The sequence below is a fragment of the Elephantulus edwardii genome, unplaced genomic scaffold (assembly GCF_000299155.1).
Source record: "Elephantulus edwardii isolate Elephantulus edwardi_28Jun2011 unplaced genomic scaffold, EleEdw1.0 scaffold00015, whole genome shotgun sequence".
NCBI lineage: Eukaryota > Metazoa > Chordata > Mammalia > Macroscelidea > Macroscelididae > Elephantulus > Elephantulus edwardii.
The window spans coordinates 1018817-1045446 of NW_006399765.1; the positions used below are offsets into that span (position 1 = coordinate 1018817).

The window sequence follows — 26630 nt, forward strand, 5'->3', positions numbered from 1 at the left end:
AAAAAAAATTTTCTTTATGATAACTTTTAGACTTACAAAAAATGTGCAAAACAGTGCAGAGTACACACTTCAGGTGTACACCTCACCTAGCTTCCCTTAATATAACAAATTATATAAACACAGTTGCAATCGTCAAACCAGAAAATTAATGCTGGCACAAAATTATTAACTAAAAAAACTATAGTCAGTATTAGAATTTTACCAATTTCCACTCGAGTCCTTTTTCTTTTCCAGGATTCAATTTATGGTCACATACCAATTGTTTCATCAGTAATATTCTCCAACCTACGACAATTCAGTTATCATTATTTTTTGTGCTCTTGACACTTTTGAAGAGAACTCTCTGTCATTCTTACTCATTGTCACTGAGCCAGTCCTGACTCAGATCTGATCCTACATGGGGTTTCCAAGACTATAAATCACACAGGAGGAGAGAACTCGTCTCTTTCCCAAAGAGCCACTGGTGGATTCAAATTGTCAGAGCAGCAAGACTTTTGGGTTAGCAGAACTTGCTACCAACTCTACCACCAGAACTCCCTTGGTAAGTACTGACAAGTTATTTTGCAGAAAATGTCACAATTTAGATTTGTCTGACATTTTTTAAAGTGACATTATCTTATTAGGTATCAGTAGATTATATGGTCTTTTTTTTCTTCCCATTTTATTTTTCCCCCCATTCATTCATTGTTGCACATTTTCCTCCCTGCCCAGCCCTCCCCTCAGTTCACTTTTCTTTTTGAAAAGAAAAAAAATTCTTTTTCATCATTATACAATACTCTCCTCCCCCCAGTCTACTTTACTATGCATTTCTTTTTCCGGAATCTTGTCATGAAAATAATGCTTAATTATATATTCCTTTTATAGAGTTCTCTCCCTCATCTGTTTCAATGCACTATACATTATTTATCCCCTCTTTTCTTAGGTTTCCCAACTCCATTACCAGTCCTGTTTTACAACAGTGGCACTATGCAGTATTTGCCCTTTTGTGACTGAGATATTTTACTTAGCATAATGTCCTCCAGGGTCACCCATTTTGTATAACAGTTCAAGAGTTCCTTGTTTTTCAATGCAGCATAGTATTCCATTGTGTGAATATACCACAGTTTCTCTATCCATTCATTTGTTGATGGGCATGTGGGTTGTTTCCAACTCTTTGTTACTGTGAACAAAGCAGCAATAAACATGTGTGTGCACAGATCTGCATGAGTCGCAGTTATGGTTTCTTTAGGGTATATTCCCAGTAGTGGAATTGCTGGGTCAAATGGATTTCTATTTGCAACTTTTTGAGAAAGTGCCATACAGCCTTCCATAGAGGTTGCACCATTTTACCCTGCAACCAACAGTGAATAAGGGTTCCAGTGTCTCCACAACCTAGCCAGTATTTGTTGTTTGCTGCTCTGTTGTACTATGCTATTCTTACTGGGGTAAGATGGTATTTCATAGTTGTTTTGATTTGCATCTTAGAGCTAGGGATTTTGAACACTTCATGTGTTTGTTTGCCATCTGAATGTCTTATTTGGTGAAGTGTCTGTTCATATCCTGAACCCATTTTTCAGTTGGGTTATTGTGGCATTCAAATATTCTATAAATTCTAGATATAAGTCCCTTATCAGACATGTCATTGCCAAATATTTTATCCCAGTGTGTGGCTTCTCTTTTTACTCTGTTGGAGAAGTTTTTGGATGTACACATGGATTTGATTCTTAGAAGGTCCCATTCATCTATTTCATCCTGTCTTGGCTGTAGGTTTTTCAGGATGCTTGGAAGACTGTTCTTGTTGTGGATTACGACTCTGAGAGTTCTTCCAAGCTTTTCTCTAATGAAGTTTAAAGTCCTTGGTTTTAGTCCTAGGTCCTTGATACACTTTTGAGTTTGCTTTTGTGTACAGAGGTGAGGTGTGGATCTTGCTTGAGTTTTCTACAGATAGTTTTCCAATTTTGTAAACATCATTTGTTAAAAAGGCTGTCGTTTCCCCACTTAGCTGATTTATCTCCTTGTCAAAAATCAATTGACCATAGGTAGATGGGTTGATTTCCAGGTTTTCAATTCTATTCCATTGATCTGTATGTCTGTCACTGTACCAGTACCACACTGTTTTGACCACCACAGCAGTGTACTAGGATTTGAAATCAGGGCGTGAGATGCCTCCTACCTTGTTTCTCTTTTTTAAGGAGTATTTTACTTATTTGGGGCCTCTTTCCATTGAAATTGGAGATTGCCTTTTCCATCTCATTGAAAAACGGAACTGGAACTGCACTGAATGTGTAAATCTAGTATGATTGTCATTTTAACAATATTGAGTCTTCCTATCCATGAGCAAGGTATATTCTTCCATTTCTCCAGGTCTCTTTTTGTTTCTTGTAGTAATGTTTTGTAATTTCTTTCAATAGATCCTTTGTGCATCTGGTTAGATTTATTCCTACTGACAAAGAGAATATAGAATTGGAGCTATATATAGATATTTCACAATAGATATTTTCTTATAGTGAATTTGAGGTTATGCAATTTGGACAAGAATGCCACAGAAATGATGCTATGCCCTTCTACTGAGACACAAAAGATATTATCATCTCACTGCCATCAAACTGGAACCAACTCACTACTGACTCTCCCTAGTGAGCTACAAATCTCACAAGAGATGGCCCATATTTCTCCTTTGAAATCGCTGGTGGATTTGGACCACAGAGAGAACAGCAGCAGCACAACCATCTTACAGACTATACCACCAGAGCTCCACAAAGAATATAAACTCTGGGGAAAAAAAAATTATGTTAATCAGAAGCCCTCGGTTAAGGGAAGGTCTCCCGGGATACACAACTGTGAGGTTTACTATTTTTCCTTTTGTAATTGATAAATACCTTAGGAGAGATATTCTGAGACTATAGTTTGGTCCCTCGATAGATACTATGTGCAACAATGACATCTGCCTAGGGATGACTTTGTATTTTCCAAATTTTCTCTACTCTTAATAACTGGAATTGCACACTGCGTTCTGCAGGCACATCCGCTATATTCCAAAAGCCATTATAAGACAAACCAGTGATGACAGCACAAGTTTATGCAGAAATTCTCAAAGTCTTTCAAGTATTAAGTAATTTCTTCATTTGTGGCTTCTAGACTTCTACAGTTGTAACCAACGGCATCATATGCCTAGAGAAATACGTTCACAGAAAAAAAACCTCAGTATGATCAGAGAACACTTCCTATTGTCCTCGAGTTCTCTGATACATCCAGCATCCCTGAACTTTTCATGTTCTCCTTCCTTTTGCTCTACAGCACTCTCTCCTGTCCTCTGCCTCAATGACTATCCCTTTTCCAAGTTCTTTAGTGGTTCTCTTTAACTCTTGCTCAAGCATGTGCAGAGTACTCAAGGTTAATACTCATCACCTTTTACACTTCTTGGGAAATAGCAATTAAATGGTTTTCAACATGTCAACTAATAATTGCATCTAAGATATCTCTGAACTTGGATCAAAACAGCATTAAATTAAAAATATTTTGAACCTATCATATTCTCTCCTTTGACAACAACTAATTTCCTCTTTGCAACCTCTCTTTATACACACCAATAAATGATATCACAATTCACCCAGTTCTCTTTGGAAACCCAAGGAGTCACTATAGCCTTCTTTTGCTTCTTCACACCTTTTTTATTTCCTCACAGTCACTCTTTAAATACCAACAACTTTCCTTTATTTATGTCTATGTATTATCTCCTAGTTATGTCAGCCCTTCCTGTCATAAATTTCTAATCTTTTTTTTTAAATTTATTTTTTTAATTTTATTATTTTAGTGTGCGTGTACTGACAAATCAGATCTGACTGGTACAGGAGGAGATTGCCCCTCCTTCCCCGGCAGAGCATCTGGTGGATTCGAACCGTGCACCTCTGGGATTATAGTTGCAGCTTCTTGCCACTAGGCCACCAGAGCTCCCCTCCAATCTATTTTTTAAAAACTTGTGGAATCATCTATTTTTTCTGCCCACCATATCTTTTTTCCTTTTCTATATATCTACTTATAGACTGGTGTTTATGATTACTGATAGTATAGAGATGTGTAATGGCATGTTGTTGTCTGTAAGTCTGGTGCAGCTCTCTGTGTCTTCCTGTTCTCTAGTGATATTATGCTAAACACCCCTTTTTTGACATAGCCTTTCCCTTTACCCAAATTACTATGTGTCTATTACTTAATGACCAAATCTCCTTCCTTTCCCACCTCTCCCTGGTAACCATCAAAGAAAATCTTGTCTTGTTTGGACACTTTCCTGAGCTTTTTTTTTTCCAGCCTGGACTCCAGAGCTTTACTGCAAATGGAATTGACGACTAGACAACTCCCTTTCTCCAGTCTGTCTTCTCTACCCTCTTTCCTCCCAAGACTTCCCTCCAGGATAGGTCAGCCCAGGCCATCATCAAAGAGGAACCTGGCCAGTGCAAACGGACAGTGCTTTCCTCCAAAATCCACTGAAACTCTGCCTGCTGGTGCCAGTGGAAAACTTTTGGTAGAAGGAAGTGAGAGATTTAGTGCTCATCTTCAAGGTTCCTGGGGGGCTTTTGTCTTTTGGCATATGGGCTGTGGTTATTAGTCCTGGATCGCTTTGGGGAGGCTTCCACTTCCATAGCTGCCTTCTCCTTCTCAACCAGCCAGATTTGCTGGAGGAGCTTCCTCTGCTTTTTCCCTGACAGGGTAATGTTGGCACGGGAACTGGATGAGTGCTTCTTGAGGTGGTGCCGCGTGATCAGGCCTTCATCTATCACAGCCCTGACCACCCAGTGATTCAGTCACCACTGTCGGTTCAGCACATGGCATCGCCTGAATAGCTTCTTCTTCAGTTCCATCTGGGGTCGGTTGATTTTTGCACTGGGAGCCTTTCCTGAGCTATTTTTATGACAGTGGACTCATACTATATTTTTGTCTTTTTGTGTCTGCCTTATTTTCCTCAGCATAATGTTCTCCATGTTCATCCATGTTATACAGCATTTCAGGAATTTTTCCTTATTCTTTAACATTACACAGTCTTCCACTGTATGTACAGAATTTGTCTATCCATTCATCTGTGAATGTGCACTTAAGTGATTTTCATCCCTTTGCTACTATAAACAATGAAGGAATGAATAAGGATCTGTATATATCTATCCATGTCTCACAGATGTCTCTGGGATAGATATATAGCTAGTAATGGGATTGCTGAAGACTCTGACAGTGATATGCCAATCATGGTAATGGGTATTCACGGTGGACAGTGTTGGCTGGAGCTTCCCAATTAAAACAAGCCTGGAAGCAGGAGCGGCATCCACTTCCGAAATGGCTTGCCTCCTGAAACTTATGTACGAACAGTGCTCAGGCTGTTTGTTCATAGGGTCACTATGAGTCATCTACGACTCGACGGCACCAAACAATAACAACGACAACGACAAAGAGCGAGTTACGTTGGCCTAGTGGAAAGGAAGCTGTGCTACCAAGCCGAAGGTGGGTGATTTTCATCTGCGGCCCTCGGCCAGGTTCAAATTGTTTTTCCTGTCAAACATTCTTCTAGGTGGTATAGCACTGGTCTGTGTGTTGCTGTACAGAGGTAACTTGTGGTTGCTGTGATGCTGAAGACTGTGACAGTGATGTGCCAATCGTGGTAATGGGTACCCATGGTGGACAGTTATTGGCTGGAGCTTCCCGACTACATCAAGCCTGGAAGCAGGAGCAGCATCCACTTCCTAAATGGCTTGCCTCCGGAAACTCTATGTACGAATAGTGCTCAGGCTGTTCGTTCATAGGGTCGCTATGAGTCGTCTACAACATGACGGCACCAAACAACAACAATGGGATTGCTAGTTCAAAGGATATTTCTATTTCCAATGTTTTAAGGAAGAACAATATACTTTCCCATAGTGGCTGTACCATTTTACAGTACTATCAATGGTGGTGGTAGGGGTGGTGGTAGGTGCTGTCGAGTCACATATGAATCACAGTGACCTTATGAACAACAGATCTGAACCCTGTCCTATCCTGTGCCATTCTCACAATCTCTGACAACACTCAAGCCCATTATTGCAGTCACTTTGTAAACTCACCTGACTGAAGGTCTTTTTCTCCTTCACTTTCCACCTCTACCTTTCTAAGCATGATGTCCCTTCTCCAAGGAATGGCCTCTCCTAGCAATTGTTCAAAGTATGCGAGACAAAACTTACGGGCTTATGCAGCTCATGCAAGCAAACGGTAACACATGAAAGCATTTCACACCCCGCCTGCAGCCCTCAAGACAAGAGAGGAACACAAGCATACAGAATCCAGGTGAAACATGGCCTTCATCTGGAAGGCTCCAGAACCCACCCAGAGCCCTTTCTTGACATACGATGGACCTGCTAGAAGAGCAGAGACACTAAGTCACAGGAAGCCAGTCCTGGAGCAGAAGCTCAGCGACACAGACCTTCCTGCAGAACCACCAGAGAGGTGGTACATTAGAGTGGGTACCTAGGACTCGGACACGGAATCCTCCCCTAAGCATTGAGACTTATCTGTCAGATCTTGAGGGGATTTTTATTTTTCACATTTTTGGAAAAAATGTCACTTTATATTGGTTTGCTTACAAAGTTTATACACACTTGTGTTTCACACGATCCTTCATTCATACTGTTTCTTTCATACATTCATTCCCATTCTTTGTTTTACTAAACTGATGACCATTAAACTGTCCACCAACCCTGTCCTTCCAGATCCCCACTGGATCCTTCCCATTTCCTTTATCCTCTCTCCTTCCAGCCATCAAACTGTGTGACCCTGTGATTTCCTCCCTGCCATTCTTCACCCCTCTATTCCATCCCTCCCCTCCTTGGATACTCATACATTTTACTAGTTATCCTTCTATTTTTATAATAATGGTATTACACAGAATTTGTCCTTATGACACTGCCATTAGTTCACTCAGCATACTGCTCCCCAGTCTCTCCCAAGTTATGTATTAATTTTCTAAATCACTGCTCCTGAGTGCAGTGTAGTATTCCAGATTGTACCACAATTTCTCAATCCATTCAATTGTAGTTGGACATATGGGCTATTTCCATGTTCTTGCAGTCTGTTCCATGTTTAAATGCTTCTGAACATGGAGTTGTGGAGATCTCAATTACTAACAATGCTACAAGAACAAAAATAAATCATTTCATTGATACATACAACTAATGAAAGGTTAATAAGGTTAGTTTAATAGATGAATATAAGAAAGGCAGTTTCTGTCTAAATAGAATCTGTTTTTTCTTTCTACCTGATAAAGTACAACTCTGATTTTTAAAACAATAAGCTCATGTTATCCTACTTTATTTGCCATGCTAGAAAGTGCTTACTTCTTTAACACTCATCTAGATTTCTTAATCTATTTTATGTTTACAGTTATAGCCATTTCTCATTACCTGATAAGCATTTTAATTTTACTACTATAATAATAATCCAAAATAATTTTCTGGCTGACTAATGTCTACAAACACTGTACTAGAAAATAAATTTGGAATTGTCTTAAAAGACAAAGCAACACAGTGCTTGCCCTCAAGGGGCATACAAATATAATTATTTGATCCCTCAAATTCATAAAATACAATAATGCAAAAATGACTTTTTCATTTTGATTTTGAAAAGCCTGCATTTGTAACAGAACTACCAATAGGAAGAGAAACAAAAGAAACTAGCATTTTTTAGTGCCTAGGATGACGGAAAAACTGATCCTGTTGAGTTATAATACTAGAGAAGAATAGTGAACACACCATGGACTGCCAAGTGAACAAATAAGTGTGTCCTGGAGAGAGCGAAACCAAGCTGTTCCTTGGAGGCAAAGATTTTTAAGCTATGTCTCACATATTTTGGGTATGTTGCCAGAAGGAACCAGTCCTTGGAGAAGGATAACATGACTAGAAGAGTAGAGGGCCAGCAAATGAGAGGAAGCTCCCAGGCGAAATGGATTGACATAGTAACTGTAGCAATGGGGTCATGTGTGTCATAGACAATGAGGTTGGCTCAGGACAGGGCAAGGTTCAGAACCATTGTTTATAGGGTCACAAAGAGTCATAGGCAACTTGATGGCACATAACCACAACAAGTACGTCAGACACCATATATACTAGGCAAATCTGCTGAAAAGGATCTCGTTAAAGTGTAACAAAGCAAGAAAGTCACTCAAGTCATGGTATTTTCAATCATCTCCTGCATGTTAAACCTGGACAATGGATTAAGAAAATAAAAGAATTGATGCCTTTGAATTGTAGTGTGGCAGAGAGTATGAAATATGCCATGAACTGACAAAAGAATAAACAATTTGTCTTGGAAGACATGCAGCCAGAGAGCTCAGAATGGCAAAATTTTGTCTCACATAATTTTATGGGCATATTACCAAGACAGGCAGTCTCTGGAGAAAGATATCCGCTGTCACACAGCAGGACAGGAAAAAGGAGGAAAATCCTCAACAAGATGGCTCACTGATAACAATGAGCTCAAGTACAGCCCTGATGGAAGACAGCTCAGGACGGGGCACTGTGTCATTCTGTTGTACATGGGGCACTATGAGTCCAGACTCTACTCAACTCAAACACCACCCAACATCACAACAACTCTCACAAGGTCTCACTTTGTGAGTGAGCATGCTCTTCAAACCCCTTTGTGAGTCCCAAAGAGTCATTCTCTTTTGATTCAAAGTCATTTCTTCAGTCTCAGGTTAAAATGTTACCGTTTACTTTAACTTATTCATACATATTCGTTTCTATTTCTATTACATCTTGGTTTGTACTTCTGCAAGTTAAAGACAAAGAAACATTTCCTGATGAGCTTTGCTAAATACTGGTTAAAGTCTATTCCTTAAAATAAAAGATCAACTTAGTCTCTCCTAATACAGACTTTTTCCCAAGTAATTTTTTTTTACACTGAGGTTTTATGTTATTTTATTTCAATGTTTGCATATTATAAAATTATATATTCATCTACAAAGAGGTATACTGCTAATCTAAAGGTGGCACATATCTGGAGGTTCAAATCCACTAGTGGTTCTATGGCCGAAAGATGGGAAAGTTGCACAATTTACAGCCTCCTGAAAAACCAGCTGGGGGGCCAACTCAGTCAGTCAGTCAGTTCCTACTCAATGGCAATGAGTTTCAGTTCTGCTTGTGGGGGAGGGGTATCCTATTTTATAAGGAAATGGGCCAATATAATTCCATTTTAAATACGACTTTATGTTTTTATTAATACTTTCATGAAAGTTTACAGAAAACTTGGACTTCCATTCATTCATTGCTGCATCTTTTCTTCTCTACCCATCCTACCCTCAATCCCGTTCACTTTTTGCACCCCAGTCCACTTTGCTGTACACCTCTTATTCTGCACTATTGTCATGTAAATAATATCTAATCAAATATTCCTTTTAGATAGTTCTTTCCTCATCTGTTTCAATGCAATATTCATTATTTATCCCCTCTTTTCTTAGTTTACCCCCAAACCACTTGTGAGTCCTGTTTTATAACAGTGACATTATGCAGTATTTGTCCTTTTGTGACTGATATATTTCACTCAACATAATGTCTTTCAGGGTCACCCATTTTGTATAATTTATAAGTTCTCTGTTTTTTAGTGATGCATAGTACTCCATTGTGTGAATATACCACAGCTTCTCTATCCATTGATTTGTTGGTGGGCACCTGGGTTTCTTCCATCTCTTTGCTAATTGTAAACAACACAGCAATAAAAATAGGTGTGCATATATCTGTTTGGGTGGCAGCTCTGGTTTCTTTGGGGTATATTCCCAGTAGTGAAAGAGCCATATTGCCTTCCATATTGGTTGCACCACTAAATAAGACTTTTTAAAGTCTTTATGTAGTTTTATAGAAATTATTTTTTAAAAACTGTCACAATTTCAACTACCTTATCTTTGTTGTTGTTGGTTGCCGTCAAGTCAAGCACAACTCACAGTGACTCCATGAACAAAAGACCTAATGCCTTTCTATAACTATCGTCATTTCTCCCAGTTCATAGAGTTTCCACAGGCATGGGGTTTAGGAAGTGGATGTCACTCCCACTTCCAAACCTGTTTTACAAGTGGAAGCTCGACCAAACACTGTCCACATTGGGAAACCATTATGCCATTTCACACCCAACGGCACAAGGTTCAGAATCACAATAAATCCAGATTACCTCAGTACAGCAAACTGACAAAGAGTGATGTACAAAGTGGAAGAATATTGCTCTAACATTCTTTGTTTTATGAATTAAATGTTTTATGATTTAAAGAATATGAAGCATTAGAATTCATTAAGAAAAGACTAGATATAGGTCCTTGGAGAAGGACATCATGCTCAGAAGGGTTGAGGGACCTTGTCTTTATTTTGTTGTTATTTCTCATGGAAACATACATGCTAAACAATATCATTGATATCACATACAAGCAAGATTCTGCTGAAAATTATCCAAAAACGTTTCGAACAATATGTCAACAGAGAACTGCCAGATGTGCAGGCTGGATTTAGAAGAGGTCGTGGTACTAGGGATAGTATAGCTAATGTTAGATGGATCTTAGCAGAAAGCAAAGAATACCAGAAGAATGTCTATCTGTGCTTCACTGACTATGCAAAGGCTTTAGACTGTGTGGATCACAATAAGCTGTGGCTGACTCTGAGAAGAATGGGAATTCCAGAACATCTGATTGTGCTAATGCAAAACTTATACTTGGACTAAGAGGCAGTTGTCAGAACAGAGGAAGGAGACACTACATGGTTCAAAATCAAGACGGGGGTTCATCAGGGATGTATTCTGTCTCCATACCTTTTCAGTCTGTATGCAGAACAGATCATCTGAGACGCTGGGCTATACGAAGAGGAATGTGGCATCAGGATTGGTGGAAGAATCATCAACAACCTGTGTTATGCAGACGATACAACCCTGCTTGCTGAAACTGAGGAGGACCTGAAGCACTTGCTGCAGAAGATCAAGGACTACAGCCTCCTATATGAACTGAAGCTCACCATCAAGGAAACAAAGATTCTCACCACTGGATCAATTGGCAGCATCAGTATGGATGGTGAAGAGATTAAGATAGTTAACAGTTTTAATTTACTTGGCTCCACAGTCAACACTCTTGGTAACAGCAGTCAGGAAATCAAGAGACAAATTGCATTGGGAAAGTCGGCTGTGAGGTACCTCTCAAGAGTACTGAAGAGCAACGATGTCAGACTGGAGACTAAGGTGTGCCTGATCCAGGCTATAGTATAGTCTTCACAATTACATGCTATGCATCAGAGAGTTGGACAGTGAATAGGGTTGATAGAAAGAGAACTGATGCCTTTGAGCTGTGGTGCTGGAGAAGAGTGTTGAATATACCATGGACTGCTAGAAGAACAAACAAGTTCGTCCTGGATAGGGTGAAGCCAGAATGTTCCCTGGTGTCAAGGATTCTGAAGCTTCGTCTGACATATTTTGGGCATGTTGCAAGGAGGGACTGGTCATTGAAGAGGGATATTATGTTTGGCAGAGTGGAGGGGTGGCGAAGGAGAGGAAGACCTTTGATGAGATGGATCAATTCTGTGACTGGAGAGGTAAGAATAAGTGCATTTGAGATGGCTAGGTTGGCACAGGACAGAAGAGCATATAGAGCTTTTGTACATAGGGTTGCTATGAGTCGCAAGCGACTCGATGGCACATAATAACAACAACAACAACTTACAAGAATGGAACAAAAAGTAACCAGTATCATATTTTCATGTTAGAATCAGGAAAACTAAGTCCCAAAAATGTTTAAAATAATGTTTTGACTATTTTCCCAATCATTAAAGGAGATGAAATTCAATCACCTAATAGACAATATGCCAAAATAGAGATATAAAACATACTATGTTAATTTTTCTAACAAATAACTCACCTAAGTTTTCTTCCTTTGCTGGCCTTTCTGTCTACTTTCTTGTGGATTTTGCTTCGTAATTTCTGGATTGCAAGCCACTGCCTGGAAAAGTCACAAGCAATGTTACGCATCAACACTAACAGAAATAGTTAGGCCTATTGGCAAATTGGAATTTTTCTCACTAACAACCTGCAGAAAGAAACCACCAAACTACATCAAGTTCCTCAAGGTAGTCAGGGGCCTAAGTGACTAATCAATTAAAGATGATTTGTGCAATGGTTTTTTAAAAAGTAGCTGGGAAATTTTACAGCAAATTTAGTTAACAATGCTCCTTAGAATCTGGGGTTGCTGTGATAAGCACTAGATCTACCAGTCTATGGAAAAACCCATTAAATTGAGTAGAATTGTTTGGGTTTTCTTTTAATGTTTTAGTTGTGCAATGTGTTTTGTTATTAATGAAGCTACTCCTGTTTGAATACATGAATTTTTTTAAATCTAATTTTCTCTTTGCTAATATCCAAGCCTTAGGGTTTTTTTGTACTTTCTAATTTTTGTGAATTTTTTATAATTATCACTGGGGATATTAATTTTAAAGTAATTTTATTTGATTTTCATTTCATTTGTAAATATTGCAGTATGTCACTTAAAGACAAGAATACCCTCCCAACAATAAAAGTTCAATATCATTATGGTTATGAAAGTTAATAATTCTTTACTATCAATTATACAGTCAGTCTTTAAATTCCTTTGATTGTTTCAATTTTACAGTTGGTTCGTTTGAACCAGGATCTAAACAAGAATCACATATTCTATAATCATTTTAGATAAGGAATTAATTTTTCAAATAAAGGCCACTAGGCTAAGAAAATCTTCATAAATTACTTATATGAACAAATGTTTAAGAAAGATGACTAAAAAGCCAGTCATCATACCTGATTTATACAATGAAAACTTAACATAGGGGGAGGGGGAGAAATCTAGGGAAATCCAATTACTGTAATCTTAATATAATCTTAATTACCATAATCTATTTTATTGTAAAGTCAGATAAATGTACAGTATAATAACTACTTAAATGCAATTTGCTCTATCCCATTAAATTTATAGCGAATAAGTCTCTCTAACATTCTAGAGATACACAAAATATCAACAACATCCTGTCCTAAAATTCAAATAATGTTTTACTCACATAAAACTATTTAATCAACACCCATTTTTTCACTGCTTTCTCAAAATGCTATTTTGCCCTGAATCCTATTTTGGCACTTGCAGCTTTTGTTTCCTTTCATGCTTTTGCAAATTATAGCTCATGGCTATTTAAATGTACACTATTCATTAGGTAGCACTCTAAATGCCCTTTTTATTTTCCAACTGCAGGATAAAGCATACACTCAAGCACCTTCCGTCACTACTTTACATTCTACCCTGACAACTGGGTAATGTTTCCACATTCCATTTCTAATTGTGCTGAAGCTTTTAATGAAGAGGTGGAGGTCTAAATTAGGATAGACTAACAAAGCAGATTCAACTGTGAGCAAGGAACCTGTTGTACCCAGTGCTACATTCTAGAGCTGAAAGTACATTATCTGAGTGACTCCTTTTTCCTCACTGGTCAGCTAAAAGATATGGATATAATCACAACCCAAACTAAAGAGGAAAGCGCAGAAGGCAGACATTGTTATATCTAAACTCTTTTCAAACTGCATGATGGCAATTAGGATAATAACACTTCTGATATTCTAGTTTTCATGTTTTTTAATTTTAAGACAGAATGGAGTCAGTATGAGTTGTGCTCAACTCTACGGCAATCATCAACAACAACTACAGTTCATATTATCTTGCTTAATTTTTACAATTATCAAGCTAGTCATTGTCTGAGGCAGAATTAAGGTAGCTCAAAGAGAGAAAATATTACACATATTATTCATGCAGAAAGCCTACACAAGTAGTCCTCAACATAAGACAAAATGCACTTAAGACTTCTTTTTAAAAAGCAAATATTTTATCATTCCAACAAAGCAAATTCATTGTCAGCTGGTTGATTCCAATGCATGGCAACATCCTCCTGGCTGTAAATCTCTTTCTTTCATGAGTATCTGGTAGATTCAAACTGCTGACCTTTTGGTTAGCAACCCAACATATATATAATGCACTGTTGCCACCACTGCTCCTTATGGTTTATCACCGTTAACACATAATATTATTAAAATAACTGTAATTTGAGATGTAATGTTTCTAACCCCCAAATAAGATCAAATTTATAAAGATACTGAAAATAAAAAGCAATAATAATGAAATCTGAGGGCACTCTGGTGGCCTAGTGGCAAGAAGCTGAACTGCAAGCATGCAGTTCAAATCCACTAGATGTTCTATTGGAGAAGGAAGGGCAATCTCCTCTGTGCCACTCAGATCCAATTAGATGGTACACAACAAGAAAAAGAAGGGGAAAGAAAATAAGAAATAAACAGAAAAAAGAAATCCTTTTTAAAAGAAGTATGTGGCTTACATCAGAACTGATTTACTAATCAAGTCCTCAGAATAGAATGTCATGGTAAGTTGAGGATTGACTATCCACATATGTTGCTTACATGAATAGAAAACAATGTCTAAATTACCTTCCCATAGCCACCTGATCATTGGGATCCAACGAGCTGGTCTTCCGTTCTATGAGTTCTCGCAGGAGCTAGGGTAAAGGAAAGCAACTGATTTATTTATCATCTCCCAGCACCAACTGGCTTTAAAAGGGCACAGTAGGATTTCTGAATGGCAAGGTGACAGCTCTAAAACTACAATCAATAAAGAATAACCCAGTGGCAAGAGCATGACTGAATTCCCATTAACCCTTTCATATTTATATATCTTTAAAAAGGCGGCATAGCAATAGCTGAGACTAGAAGTCCATTTGGAAGACTTATTATACAGCAGTTCATTTCAAATGGATCAATGAGTGTGCAATGTTCCTTTCATTGTTTTTATGATTAGTTTTGTCCACCTCATCGATATCAATGGAGAATCTTTAAAAGGTCAGATAGGAAAGGCTGTATGGCAAAACGGAAAACCCATCAGCTCCTCACCAATAGGATAATGGTACATGGTTAACTTCTGACCTATAACCTCTAGCAGGCAGGAAGGTCTTTCTCAGGAAAAAGCCTTTACTGTATATCATTATAAGTGTGGTTTTCATCCTCTTGCTTTCTATACCTGATACTCTACCATACTTCTTAAGTGATTTGACTATATAATGCAGTTATAGCCACAAAAATTATAAGAGGCAATCAAAAGAAAGTCACCTATATTGCAAATACAATACACAGGATCGTTTTTCAATCTATACAACTATCTATGGGAACTCTAAATTACTCTCTTTTTAATCCTAGGTTCATGCAATCTAAATCTATATCTTTCATACATACTTAAGAATACACAGTGAATCTTAAAGTCCTAGGTAAAGAGAAGGCAATGGATTTAAATATTAAGCAATAAAGGAGTAGAATTTTAAATTATAACAATAAAACTATATACAATCTCTCCTACATCAATACTACATGCACAGAAATAGCAACATAGATTAAAATTTCAAAAAACCTTTAAAGAGAAACTGAAGAAAAGATACTAAAACAAACTACTGCTAATCATCTGTCAATAATACCTGCTTTACTTTAAAAACTGTTTCGTCACAAAAATAATTCATTATTCTTTCAGTAGGATATGGTAGTAATATAGATATTTTACCCAGTTAAGTAGCTGAAGCCTGTGGGAGAATAAAGGAGGAAAAAAATTCCAGTCAAAGTAGTTAATTTTCTAATTCTCATTTGATTATATAAGTAGGTACTAGAAGCAGTAAAACAAATTTGTAAACATTCACTTCTCTAGGATGCCTCTTTATTACAAAAGGGAAAAGAATACCGCAATTGCAATTAAAAAACCTCCCATGATGGTTTTTCATTTGCTTATTTTGGACATTACTGCCACAGCCATTACATTTTAAAATGCAGAGACCAGAGGCCACCGGTTTATTATCACTAGAAAACAGCAAGCTATTTCGCTACCCTGTTTATCTGATTGATTCCCAACATCTTTCTGGCAGTCAATCTATCAGTTTATCTCTCCTACTTCATCACAGTCACTTCTGGCAGCTAACTACAAGATCCAAATCCAGTGTTACACAGACATAAGACATAGTAAACCTATGTAACACTGCTAGCCTCTAAACAGCTGCCCTAAAGGCTAAGCAAAAATGGGCTTCTGGTTCCTAGTCAATATTCTGTCAAAAGCAGGGTTGGAAGGAGGGACAGCTAATTTGAAAAAGACAGAGAAAAAGACAGTGAAAGAATAAACTGGAAGAAAATAACAGAGTGACTACATTTCACAGTCCAGACACATTATAGATTATAACCACTGCTGGTTTTCCTAATCATCCCTGATCCTTTGAGGCTGGGTCAGTCAGGGCTACTGGAGAGCAAATAGAAGGTGCCCTGAAACAATAGGGAAGAACTTTTGGATGAGAGACCACATGTTCTCCCCAAAACCTGGGGACTAGCACCACACAAGCGCAGCAGCAGATCTATTGCATTTACAGTGGTCTCTGCAATCCAAATACTATATGCTGGTGCAGTGTTTACTCTCAATCTGTGTATTTGACATATTCCAGGCTGTGTTTTCACTACTCATGTGCCTTGTACAGCTATTTTTAGTAATTCATAATTGAAAAGATTGTCTTACTAGTGTCTATCTGCTAGATGTAGTCTATTTGGTCCAATATTCAGAAGGTTCTGTTGTGTTCAAGACAGGAGTGAGAAAGCAACAACAATAAAAATATAACTAAGCAAATTATTCACATAACTATCATTACTTGCCAGTCATCACTACTACTAACTTTAAGTTTAATTAGTAACACAGGTTTCAAAAAATGTTGCTGAAAAGTGAAGCTTCAGGAAGGTTGGCAAATTTAATTCTGTCTGAGTTCAATTTTTATATTAGCTTAAACTTACAAAGTTTTCCACTAAAATTCAAGTTACTGTAAACAGTTATGTGAATATTTTAACAATGATGCCACAGTATTTACAGCAACTTCCTTTGTGATTTGGAAAAGTTAAGAGATATGTGGAATATGTTTCTTTTGTTCCTCCAAATTGTTCTCAACTCAGAATGACCTGATTCCTTCTCTATTTTCAAGAGAACATCACTGGTGTGGTTAGGCTTTCCAGGTATACCACAAAAACCTATTTAACCTAAAAAGCAAACAAGCAAAACTATTTAACCAATAGCATGCATGAGGAACAGCAAAGGTAATTGTATGCACTTTATAATCAGCATTTTAAACACTGTATCTAGAAAAGAATGCACTATACACAGAATCCATTAACAATGACAGACTGAACACATCAGTTTATCTCAATTCTTCTACATCTAGTAGAGGAATAAAATAAATGTATTACTCCAAAAGAAGAAAGAGAATGAGTGAGCTAATGACGGTAGATTTTAATAAATTTTTCAAAGAAAGTTGAAGGAGGATATGAAGGTGAGGGCAGAAACAATGTGCCCCAGAGACTCCTTGTGAATTGGGAGTAGTGGAGGGGCAGGTATTACTGGATCCCTTCCTTTAACCCACACAGACATCTGATTTTTTTGAACCATGAGCCTGTGTGTGTGTGTGTGTGTGTGTATAAATAAAACGGTGTGTGCACATGTATGTGTATGTTTGTATATATGCATCTTTTCTTGGAAAAACTGTAATAATAAAGACACAGGGATATCGGAAGGCACAGCAAAGGTAGAAGGAAAAGGTACTACGCTAATGTCTGGGACATTTTACCCCTTCACTAGCCTATTCACAGAATGCTACCACCTTGATATATCATTCCCCACACAGAAAACGGATGGCTGCCCCTTTCTCTTTAAAAAATGGAATATCCAGGTCTGACATTGGAACATTATGATAATCTAAACAAGAGTTAGTTCAAAGTATAGTTATACTTCAAGGAAACCCACCAGTCAAAAAACTGACTCAAGTTCAAAGATCCTAGTTGAACCCTTAAATATCTGCTATCATTAATAAAGAAGCATCAAACACTTACCAAAACAGGTAGAAAAGGGAGGGTCAGAGAGAATGCAGAGTACAGAACAAGTCTTAAAAAGAACAACAACAAAAAAAACCCACCACAACCAACGACAAAACTTACAATGGTTATTCTCAAAGAAGTAAGAAAAGGTATACCCCACAAGCAAAACAAAATACTATGAGAAAACACTAAAACAAGACATTAAACATGAAACAAAAAACTAAAAAGAAAGTAGTAAAAGAACTAGGCAATAATTGTACAAAAGTCTCAACTATAAAGCTAAAGGTGCAAAAGAAAACATCTTGCTGACACTTAACAAAACAACAACAAAATGTTAAAAAAATAAACCAACTGGTGGCCTAGTGGCAAGAAGCTGCACTGCAATCCCAGATGATCCTGGTTCGAATCCACCAGAAGCTTTGCTGGAGAAGGAGGAACAATCTCCTCCTGTCCCAGTCAGATCTGATTTGACGATACAATGCACACACACACACACAAAACTAAAATAAATTTTTAAAAACCACAAAAAACCAAATATGTTACTTTGCAGTTTAAGTGATCTTACTCAAGTCAAGTTGCTTTAAATTGCCTCATATACAGGTGAACACTGGAAAACTAATAAAAAAGACTACAGAAGAATATGTGGATTGTAGTATTGGTGAAAAAATATTTAAAAGAATGAACAAATCTATTAAAAAAGAATATTCAAAATAACAAACAAATCGGTCTTTGAAGAAGTATAACCAGAATGTTCCACTGAAGGCAATCCTGCAACATGTGCTCATGTTCTTAGTTCATATTATCAGATTGTCCAGTTCCTGGAAAAAGATATCATCCTTGATAAAGTAGGTCAGTAAAAAAGAAGAAGATACTCAGTGAAGTGTATAAACCCAATATCTGTCACAAAGAGTTCAAACAAGGTAACAATTGTGAAGACAGTACAAGATTAGGAAGGGCTTCAGTCTGTTGTACCTGGAGTTGTGTGTCAGAACCTACTGGAGGGCACCTAACTACAACAGTAATACCAAGAGAGAAGGCAAAGTATGTCAAAACAAAGGGTGTCAGTGAATATTTGAGTAGAAGGAGGTTCTGGACATCTTTTACTGATTTTTCTTTTCCTTAATTAGGAAGCAATTTCATGACAGTGATTAGGGGGAAAGTGTATGATGTTCTTCACATCTGCCTCTCTAATAAGTAAAAATATATTTCCTCTTCCTGACAAACAAGATTTTGGTAGGTTGGTAGGTAGGTAGGTAGGTAGGTAGGTAGGTAGGTAGGTAGGTAGGAAGGAAGGAAGGAAGGAAGGAAGGAAGGAAGGAAGGAAGGAAGGAAGGAAAAGAAAGAAAAGACAGTGTGCTTGGAAAAGTAAAGGGTTAGTGACGAAGAGGAAGATCCTTAAGGAGGTGGCACAGTGACCACAACAATGGAGCAAGCACAAAGAGGTGTTTGTGAGGATGGTAGAGGATTGGTCTGTTGAACACAGGACGGTTAGGAGTTGGAGCCGGCTTAGCGGCACCTAACTACAACAGATAAAAGCAAAGACTAGGGCATGATGCAAGGAGAGAAAAGCAGCTAATACAAATGGTTGTCAGTCCTTTATACAATGGGAGTAAGAAAGGAAATTTGCCTTAGGGGAAAAATTACATGTGACAATTGGTTTGCAATGAGGGAGATATTTCTACTCATTCTCTAGTAAGAATTTCTGCCTAAAAGTACAAATTTCTTAAAACTGAAATAAAGTAATTAGTATATAAAGATCTGCAATGAATTAAAAGACATATGTCTTCATCAAGACATATTATCATCAGGAAAAAAAATCAACATATACAAATCAGTCAGATTCCTCCATAATAACAAAAGGAAATAAAGAAAACAATGACATTTACAGCAGTTGCCCAAAATAAATATTTAGGAATAAATATAACCAGAGATACAAAATACCTTTATAAAGAAAATGAAAAGTACTACAAGAAACCCAGAGATAGACATAAATGAAAAAATGCACCTATTGTTGGATCAGAAGACTTCACATTTTGAAAATGGAAATATTACCAACATCAATCTACAAATATACGGCAACCCCTATCCAGATACAGTCAGCATTTTTCAAAGATATGGAAAAAGCAATCACCAATTTCATATGGAAAGGAAAAAGGCTCTGGATAAGTCAAGAAATACTGAAGAAGAAAATATAGAAGAAAAAGAAAAGGAAAAATATTCACTGATTTTAAAACCATGGTACTAGTACAATGGCATATATATAGACCAAAAGACAAACTGAGAAACCAAAAATGAGTCCATCTACCTGTGGGCAGCTGATCTTTGACCAAGAGTTTTTTAAAAAACAAGAGTTTCTTTAATAAATGGTGCTGGCAAAACTGGCTATCCAACTACAAAAAAACTAAAACAATACCCATACTTGAAATCTTATTTTAAAAACTAACCCAAGACAGACTAAAGATCTAGGGGTAAAACCTAAAACTTACAAAGTCACCAAAGAAAAAATTGGGGCAAATTTAGAAGGCTTCAGGTATGGTTTAAATAGAGTATCAAAAATAACTGATACACAATTGTTAAAAGATAGATGACTGAGACCTCCTAAAAATTAAATCTTGTAATTTTTTTAAAAATGTAAATCAAAAGAATTCTCCATAAGAATAAAAAGAGAATCTAGGCTGGGGGGAAAAAAAATTCAAAGGATACATCTAATAAGGGATTTATTTTGTAAATTTATGGAAAACTCCCAACATCACAAGAAAAAGGCAAACATCCCAATCACAAACTGGGCAAGGACATAAATAGGCCTTTTACCAAAGATGAAAATGGATGGCCAACATACACATGAAAAAAAATGCTCAAGACCATTATCTATCAAAGAGACAAAAAGCTAACCAACAGTGAGTTATCTCCTCATCTCAGCAAAATCCGTAATGTTCAATAATACATTAAACAACATGTGGAGAGACTGAAACTCTTGTATACTGTTGGTGTGAATGTAAAACAGTGCAACTGATATTTAAAGTAGTCTGGTGCTTCTTTAGAAGGTTGGAAATAAGCAATCCCACTACTAGGCATGCATCCTAAAGAGCTGTGGCACAAACAGATATATCCATGCCCATGTTTATTGCAGCACCATTTATAACAGCAAAGAGTTAGAAACAACCCAAGTGTCCATCAACAGACAAATGCCCAAAGAAAACGGTAATTCATATATTATGAATCACTGACAAATTAACAAAACACTGCACAATATGAATAAAATTAAAACAAAATATGCTGGAACAACATATGTCAGTCACAGAAAGACAATTACGGCATGTTGTTATGTACCGTAGAGTCAGAACCGACCCATAACTGGCACTCCAGCAGTTTTCAGAGGCAGTTACTGGCATGGTAGGAGATGTCTCATCCTTCTCCCAGCAGAGCAGCTGGTGGATTCAAACCATGTCTTTGGGATTACAGCACAGCTTCCTGCCAGTAGGCCATCAGTGTTGCATAATTATGGCATAAGACCACCAAGAAATGTTTTACACACAAAGACAATCAATCTTGAAGGGTTAACAGAGATCAGAATCTAGAGAAGGGGAAGAGAAAAAAAAATTTTTTTTCCAAGTACATAAATATAGGTTTATTTGTTTTTTGGGGGTTTTTTTGTTTTTTAGGGAGGGTTAGGGTTGCTATGAGTCGAAGGTGACTGGATGGCACATAACACCACCATCTTTCTAGTATTTTCATCTCTATCATTTAACTATAAAATAGGAGGTGGGAAAAATATGAATACAGCAATCATTTTTTAAAAAGATCATAAATCCTTTAAGAGAAAAAAAATTATCCCTGTTTACCCTAAAGAGTCATGGTTTATGTCTGTTGTCCTATTATTCTGTCAGGTGAGCATCTCAGGTGCCCCAGTTTTGACAGTAAGTTATATAATCAGTCTACATATTAAAAGCCAGGGAAAAAATGGCATTGGAACCTCTCAACAGCAATAAGTACCAAAAGATAGTGGAACAATGCCTTCAAGATTCCAAGGCAAATCAACCACTTTCTACTCCAAACAGTAGTATCAAATTATTGCCAAACTACTGATTGTTGTTAGGTGACACTGAATGGACTAAAACTCACAGCAACCCTACAAACAATATTTCAAAACCTTGTCCCATCTTATGCCATCCTCATGATCTCTGTCATGCTAAAACACACTGTTGCAATAATTGTCTCCATTCAGCTAAGGGACTTCTTTTTTGCTCTACTTTTCCCAAGGAAAAACATGTTTAAAATATGTGAGACAAACTGTTTCAGCATTCTTGTCTCCAAATGACCCTGGCTGCAGTTCTAAGACAGATTTGTTTTTCTTTTGACAAGCCATGGTATAGCCAAAACAATTTTGCAATACCACAATACAAAGGCATTAATAAATTCTTCCATTTTCCTTATTCATTGTCCAACTTTTACATGTGGATGAAGCAACTGAAAATACCATGCCTTGGGTTTGGGCAAATCTCAGTCATCAAATTTTAATTCTTATTCTTTAGTACTGTAAGGATTTGACAGCAGATTTGCTCGATACAACACGTCTTCTGATTTCTTGACTGCTAAGGCCATGGGTGTTGATTGTGGAACCAAATATAATGAAAACACTGACAGCTTCAATCTTTTCTCATCAATCATGGAATTCTCTATTAATTGTGAATCACATAAAGACATTTTCCTACAAGCAAAAACTCCACCATTTACTTTGCACACATTCTCTCATGGGAAGCTAGGAGATATGCTTCACTAAAATGAGAACATCCATTAAGGAAGAAAAATACTTAAGATCTTAGAAAACAGATGTTTAACACTGGGAGATAACAAAGGCAAGTCCTGGAGGTACTGACTGGACAGGTACAGAGAGCAACTACTATAAAAAGAAATGGTCATCCAGGGCTCAAAGAGTGGAGGCTCCAGGGAAAAAGTGATGTGCGCTGGGGGAAATGATAGGTTATTTTATGTATTCAAGGCATTTAGAGCATAGGGGAGATAAACAGATTTCTACAAACTAAACACATATTTTAAAAACTAAACACTATTAACTTGAGAGGAAAAAACTGCAAGAAAATGTAATCACAGTACATTGCTTGTGAACCACAATTACTTAGTCAGAATACTGTAAATAACTGACTTGTTTGATAAAACTGAAATGTTAGGATACTGTGAGAATGGACAATTACAAGTAGAAAGGAGAGGACTAGAAGACTGAGGGCCTCACTACCGTAACAGAAGTCAATAATGACTAAAACTGATAAACAACAGCACAAACATTATTTTAAATATACAAATAACAAGGAAAACCCCAAAGAGCAGTGTCATCTCAGGACTCCTTAAAATCACAGTATTTTAACTTTTCTAGGATGAAAGCAGAGAGTACCAGATGAGTGTCGATCTGTGTTTCGTTGACTATACAAAGGCATTTGACTGTGTGGATCACAACAAACCGTGGCTGACTCTGAGAATAATGGAAATCCCAGAACACTTGATTGTGTTAGTGCGAAATCCATACTTGGACCAAGAGGCAGTTGTCAGAACAGAGCAAGGAAACACTGCATGGTTCAAAATTGGGAAGGGTGTGTGTCAAAGATGTGTCCTATCCATATCTTTTCAATCTATACGCAGAACAGATTATCCAGGAGGCTGGGCTTTATGAGGAGAAATGTGGCATCAGGATTCGGAGTAGACTCATCAACAATCTGCATTATGCATTACCCTGCTTGCTGAAACTGAGTAGGACCTGAAGCGCTTGCTGCGGAGGGTCAAGAACTGCAGCTTTCAATATGGATTGAAACTCAACATCAAGAAAACAAACATTCTCACCACTGGGCCAATTGGCAGCATCACGATGGATGATGAAGAAATTGAGACTGTTTACAACTTTAGTTTGCTTAACTCTATAATCAACACTCTTGGTATCAGCAGCCAGGAAATTAAAAGACGAATTTCACTGAGAAGGGCTGCTGTCAGAGACCTCGCCAAGGTATTAAGGAGCAAGAATGTCAGTCTGGAGACTAAGGTGCACTTGACACAGGCCATGGCTTTGCAATTACTTGCTATGCATCAGAGAGCTGGACAATGACTAGTGATGACAGAATGAGAGTTGATGCCTTTGAGCTATGGTACTGGAGAAGAGTACTGAACATACCATGGACTGCTAGAAGAACAAACAAGTTTATCCTGGAGAGGGTGAAGCCAGGCTGGTCCTTGAAGGCAAGGACTCTGAAGCTCTGTCTGACCTACTTTGGACATGTTGCAAGAAGGGCCAGTCATTAGAGAGGTATGTCATGTTTGGGCAGGTGGAGGGACAGCATAGGAGAAGACCCTCGAAGAGATAGATTAATTTAGTGACTGGGGTAATAGAGGTAGGTGTGTCGGAGGTGGTGAGATTGGCACAGGATAGGGCAGAGTTTAGGGCTGTTGTATATCGGGGTCGTTATGAGTTGCAGGCCACTCGACAGCACATAACATTAACAACAACACAGGCATTTAATCTTTAGAAGGTCCCATTCATTAATTTTATCCTCCCCAGATTGTTTCTTTCTAGCTGTATTTGGCAGTCTCCTTAGAATTATATAATTTTGTGCAATCAATTATTTATTCATTGCAAATACCTTTTATAAAAAACACAACTAGAGACTCTACACAATGGACCTCATCTGATGGGCTCCACAGGCATCAGACTGATACATCTGTGGAAAGAATTGTTGCAGAAATTCAGTATCAGTAGGGAAAACCAGGCCAAGTGCTGACAGTGGAACAGACCATCAACAACTACAAGGTCAAATTGAAGCCAAAGAAAATGAAAACAAATCCACAAGTTCCCAAATATGACCTTGAGTATATACCACCTGAATTTAAAAACCATCTCAAGGACAGATTTGAGGCACTGAAAACACTAGTGAAGGAAGACCAGATGAGCTGTCAGATGATATCAAGAATATCATTTATGAAGAAAGCAAAAGGTCATTACAAAGACAGAGGCGGAAGAAAAGACCAAGATAAATATCAGAAGAGACTCTGAATATTGCACTACAATGCCAAAACAAAGAGATGGAATCAGGAAGATAAAGAGCTGACCTGAAGATTCCAAAGGTAGCTCAGTAAGACAAAGCAAGGTTGTATAATGAAATGTCCAAAGAGCTGAAGCCAGAAAATCAAAAGGAAAGAACTCACTCGGCATGTCTCAAGCTGAAGGAATTGAAAAACTACAACATTTAAAGATGCTATGGACAAACTATTGATTAATCCAGGAAGCATCAAAAGAAGATTAAAGGAATACAGAGTCACTGTACCAAATAGAACTGGTTGACAACCATTTCAGGAAGCAGTATAAAAAAATAAAGGAGGAAGTTCAAGCTGCTCTGACGGATGAAGTAATTGAAGGAAAAAACTCAAAAAAACACCCTCCACCCCCCAAAAAAATCCCCAAACCAAACAAACCCAAAGCCCCAGAAATTAAGGGAATACCAATTGATATATTTCAATAAACAGATATTACCCTGGATGTGCTCATCAAATTGTGCCAAGAAATCTGGAGGACAGCTACCTGGCCAAATGATTGAAAAATATCTATATTTATTTCTATTCCCAAAAAAGGTGATTCAACAGAGTGTGCAATTATCAAACAGTATCACTGAAATCACATGCAAGCAAATTCTTTGAATGTTAAGCATTATTCTAGTGACTTTTCAAATCCAAGAGTTGTCACAGATTCTCAAATTTGTAGCTACCTAGTTAAAAGTGAGGGTGGCTCTGAAGATCCCTAAACTTGTGGCTACTATATGAAGTGAGAGCAATCTTGGGGAGGGCTATACCATCAGACTTTACAGTTAAAAGTATCACAGCTAGGGGAGCTCTGGTGGCCTAGTGGCAAGGAGCTGCAACTACAATCCCAGAGGCGCACAGTTCAAATCCACCAGATGCTCTGCTGGGGAAGGAGAGACAATCTCCTCCTGTACCAGTCAGCTCTGATTTGACGGTACACTCACACAAAAATAATTTAAAAAAAAAAAAAAGGTATCACAGCTGCTAACAATGGTGGATTTGACCACCACAAAGGTGTAGCGGTGCAATTTTGTACAGACAATACTACCAGAGAGAACACCAACAACAACATAGAACAATATCATTTTCTTTTCCAATGATTTTCAAAAGCAGATTAAAAATGAGAAATAAAGTAGAATAAAATGAAAAAAAAAATAAGCAGCATAGAAATACAAAAATATTAGTCAATACTTGAAAAGTGTGCTATTTATTATAGAACTTTCCTCAATTAGATGTGATTAACTGGAACAACTATAATTCTCTCCTTTATCTTTTAATCTATTGTTCAAATAAATATTGTTCAAACAAACTGATATTACCTTTCCATGATCAACAATTTCCACTATCCTCAGATCATACACTTCTTTCCCCTTTAGAAGACTTCCCATCTCAGTATATCAAAGGTCCAACTTATCCTTCTTTGAAGGTCTAAATCAAATGCTATCTCTTCCTCTCTGAAGCCTTCTCTAATTTCCCCAAACTGTTATTAATTTCCCCCTCTTCTTAATTCTCTAGTATGACTAAGCAGTCCAGTTGTTTTTACATATCATCTCTTTTGCTCAGCTGTGAGCTTTTAGGGGGCAGTCACCACTGACTGTCCTATTCACAATGATTATCCAGCAACATTTCTGAAATGAGCTAAA

General features: G+C 37.5%; 1 protein-coding gene across 1 annotated transcript in view; it reads right to left on the reverse strand.

The window, feature by feature from the left end:
* AATF (apoptosis antagonizing transcription factor) overlaps positions 1–26630 on the reverse strand; it is a 130457-nt gene that overhangs the window by 31953 nt on the left and 71874 nt on the right. Inside the window, exons 9-10 of the mRNA XM_006881668.1 lie at positions 14467–14534; positions 11873–11953 (exon numbers count right to left, since the gene is read on the reverse strand). Coding sequence (XP_006881730.1) covers positions 11873–11953; positions 14467–14534 — 149 coding nt within the window. The remainder of the gene's footprint in view (positions 1–11872; positions 11954–14466; positions 14535–26630) is intronic.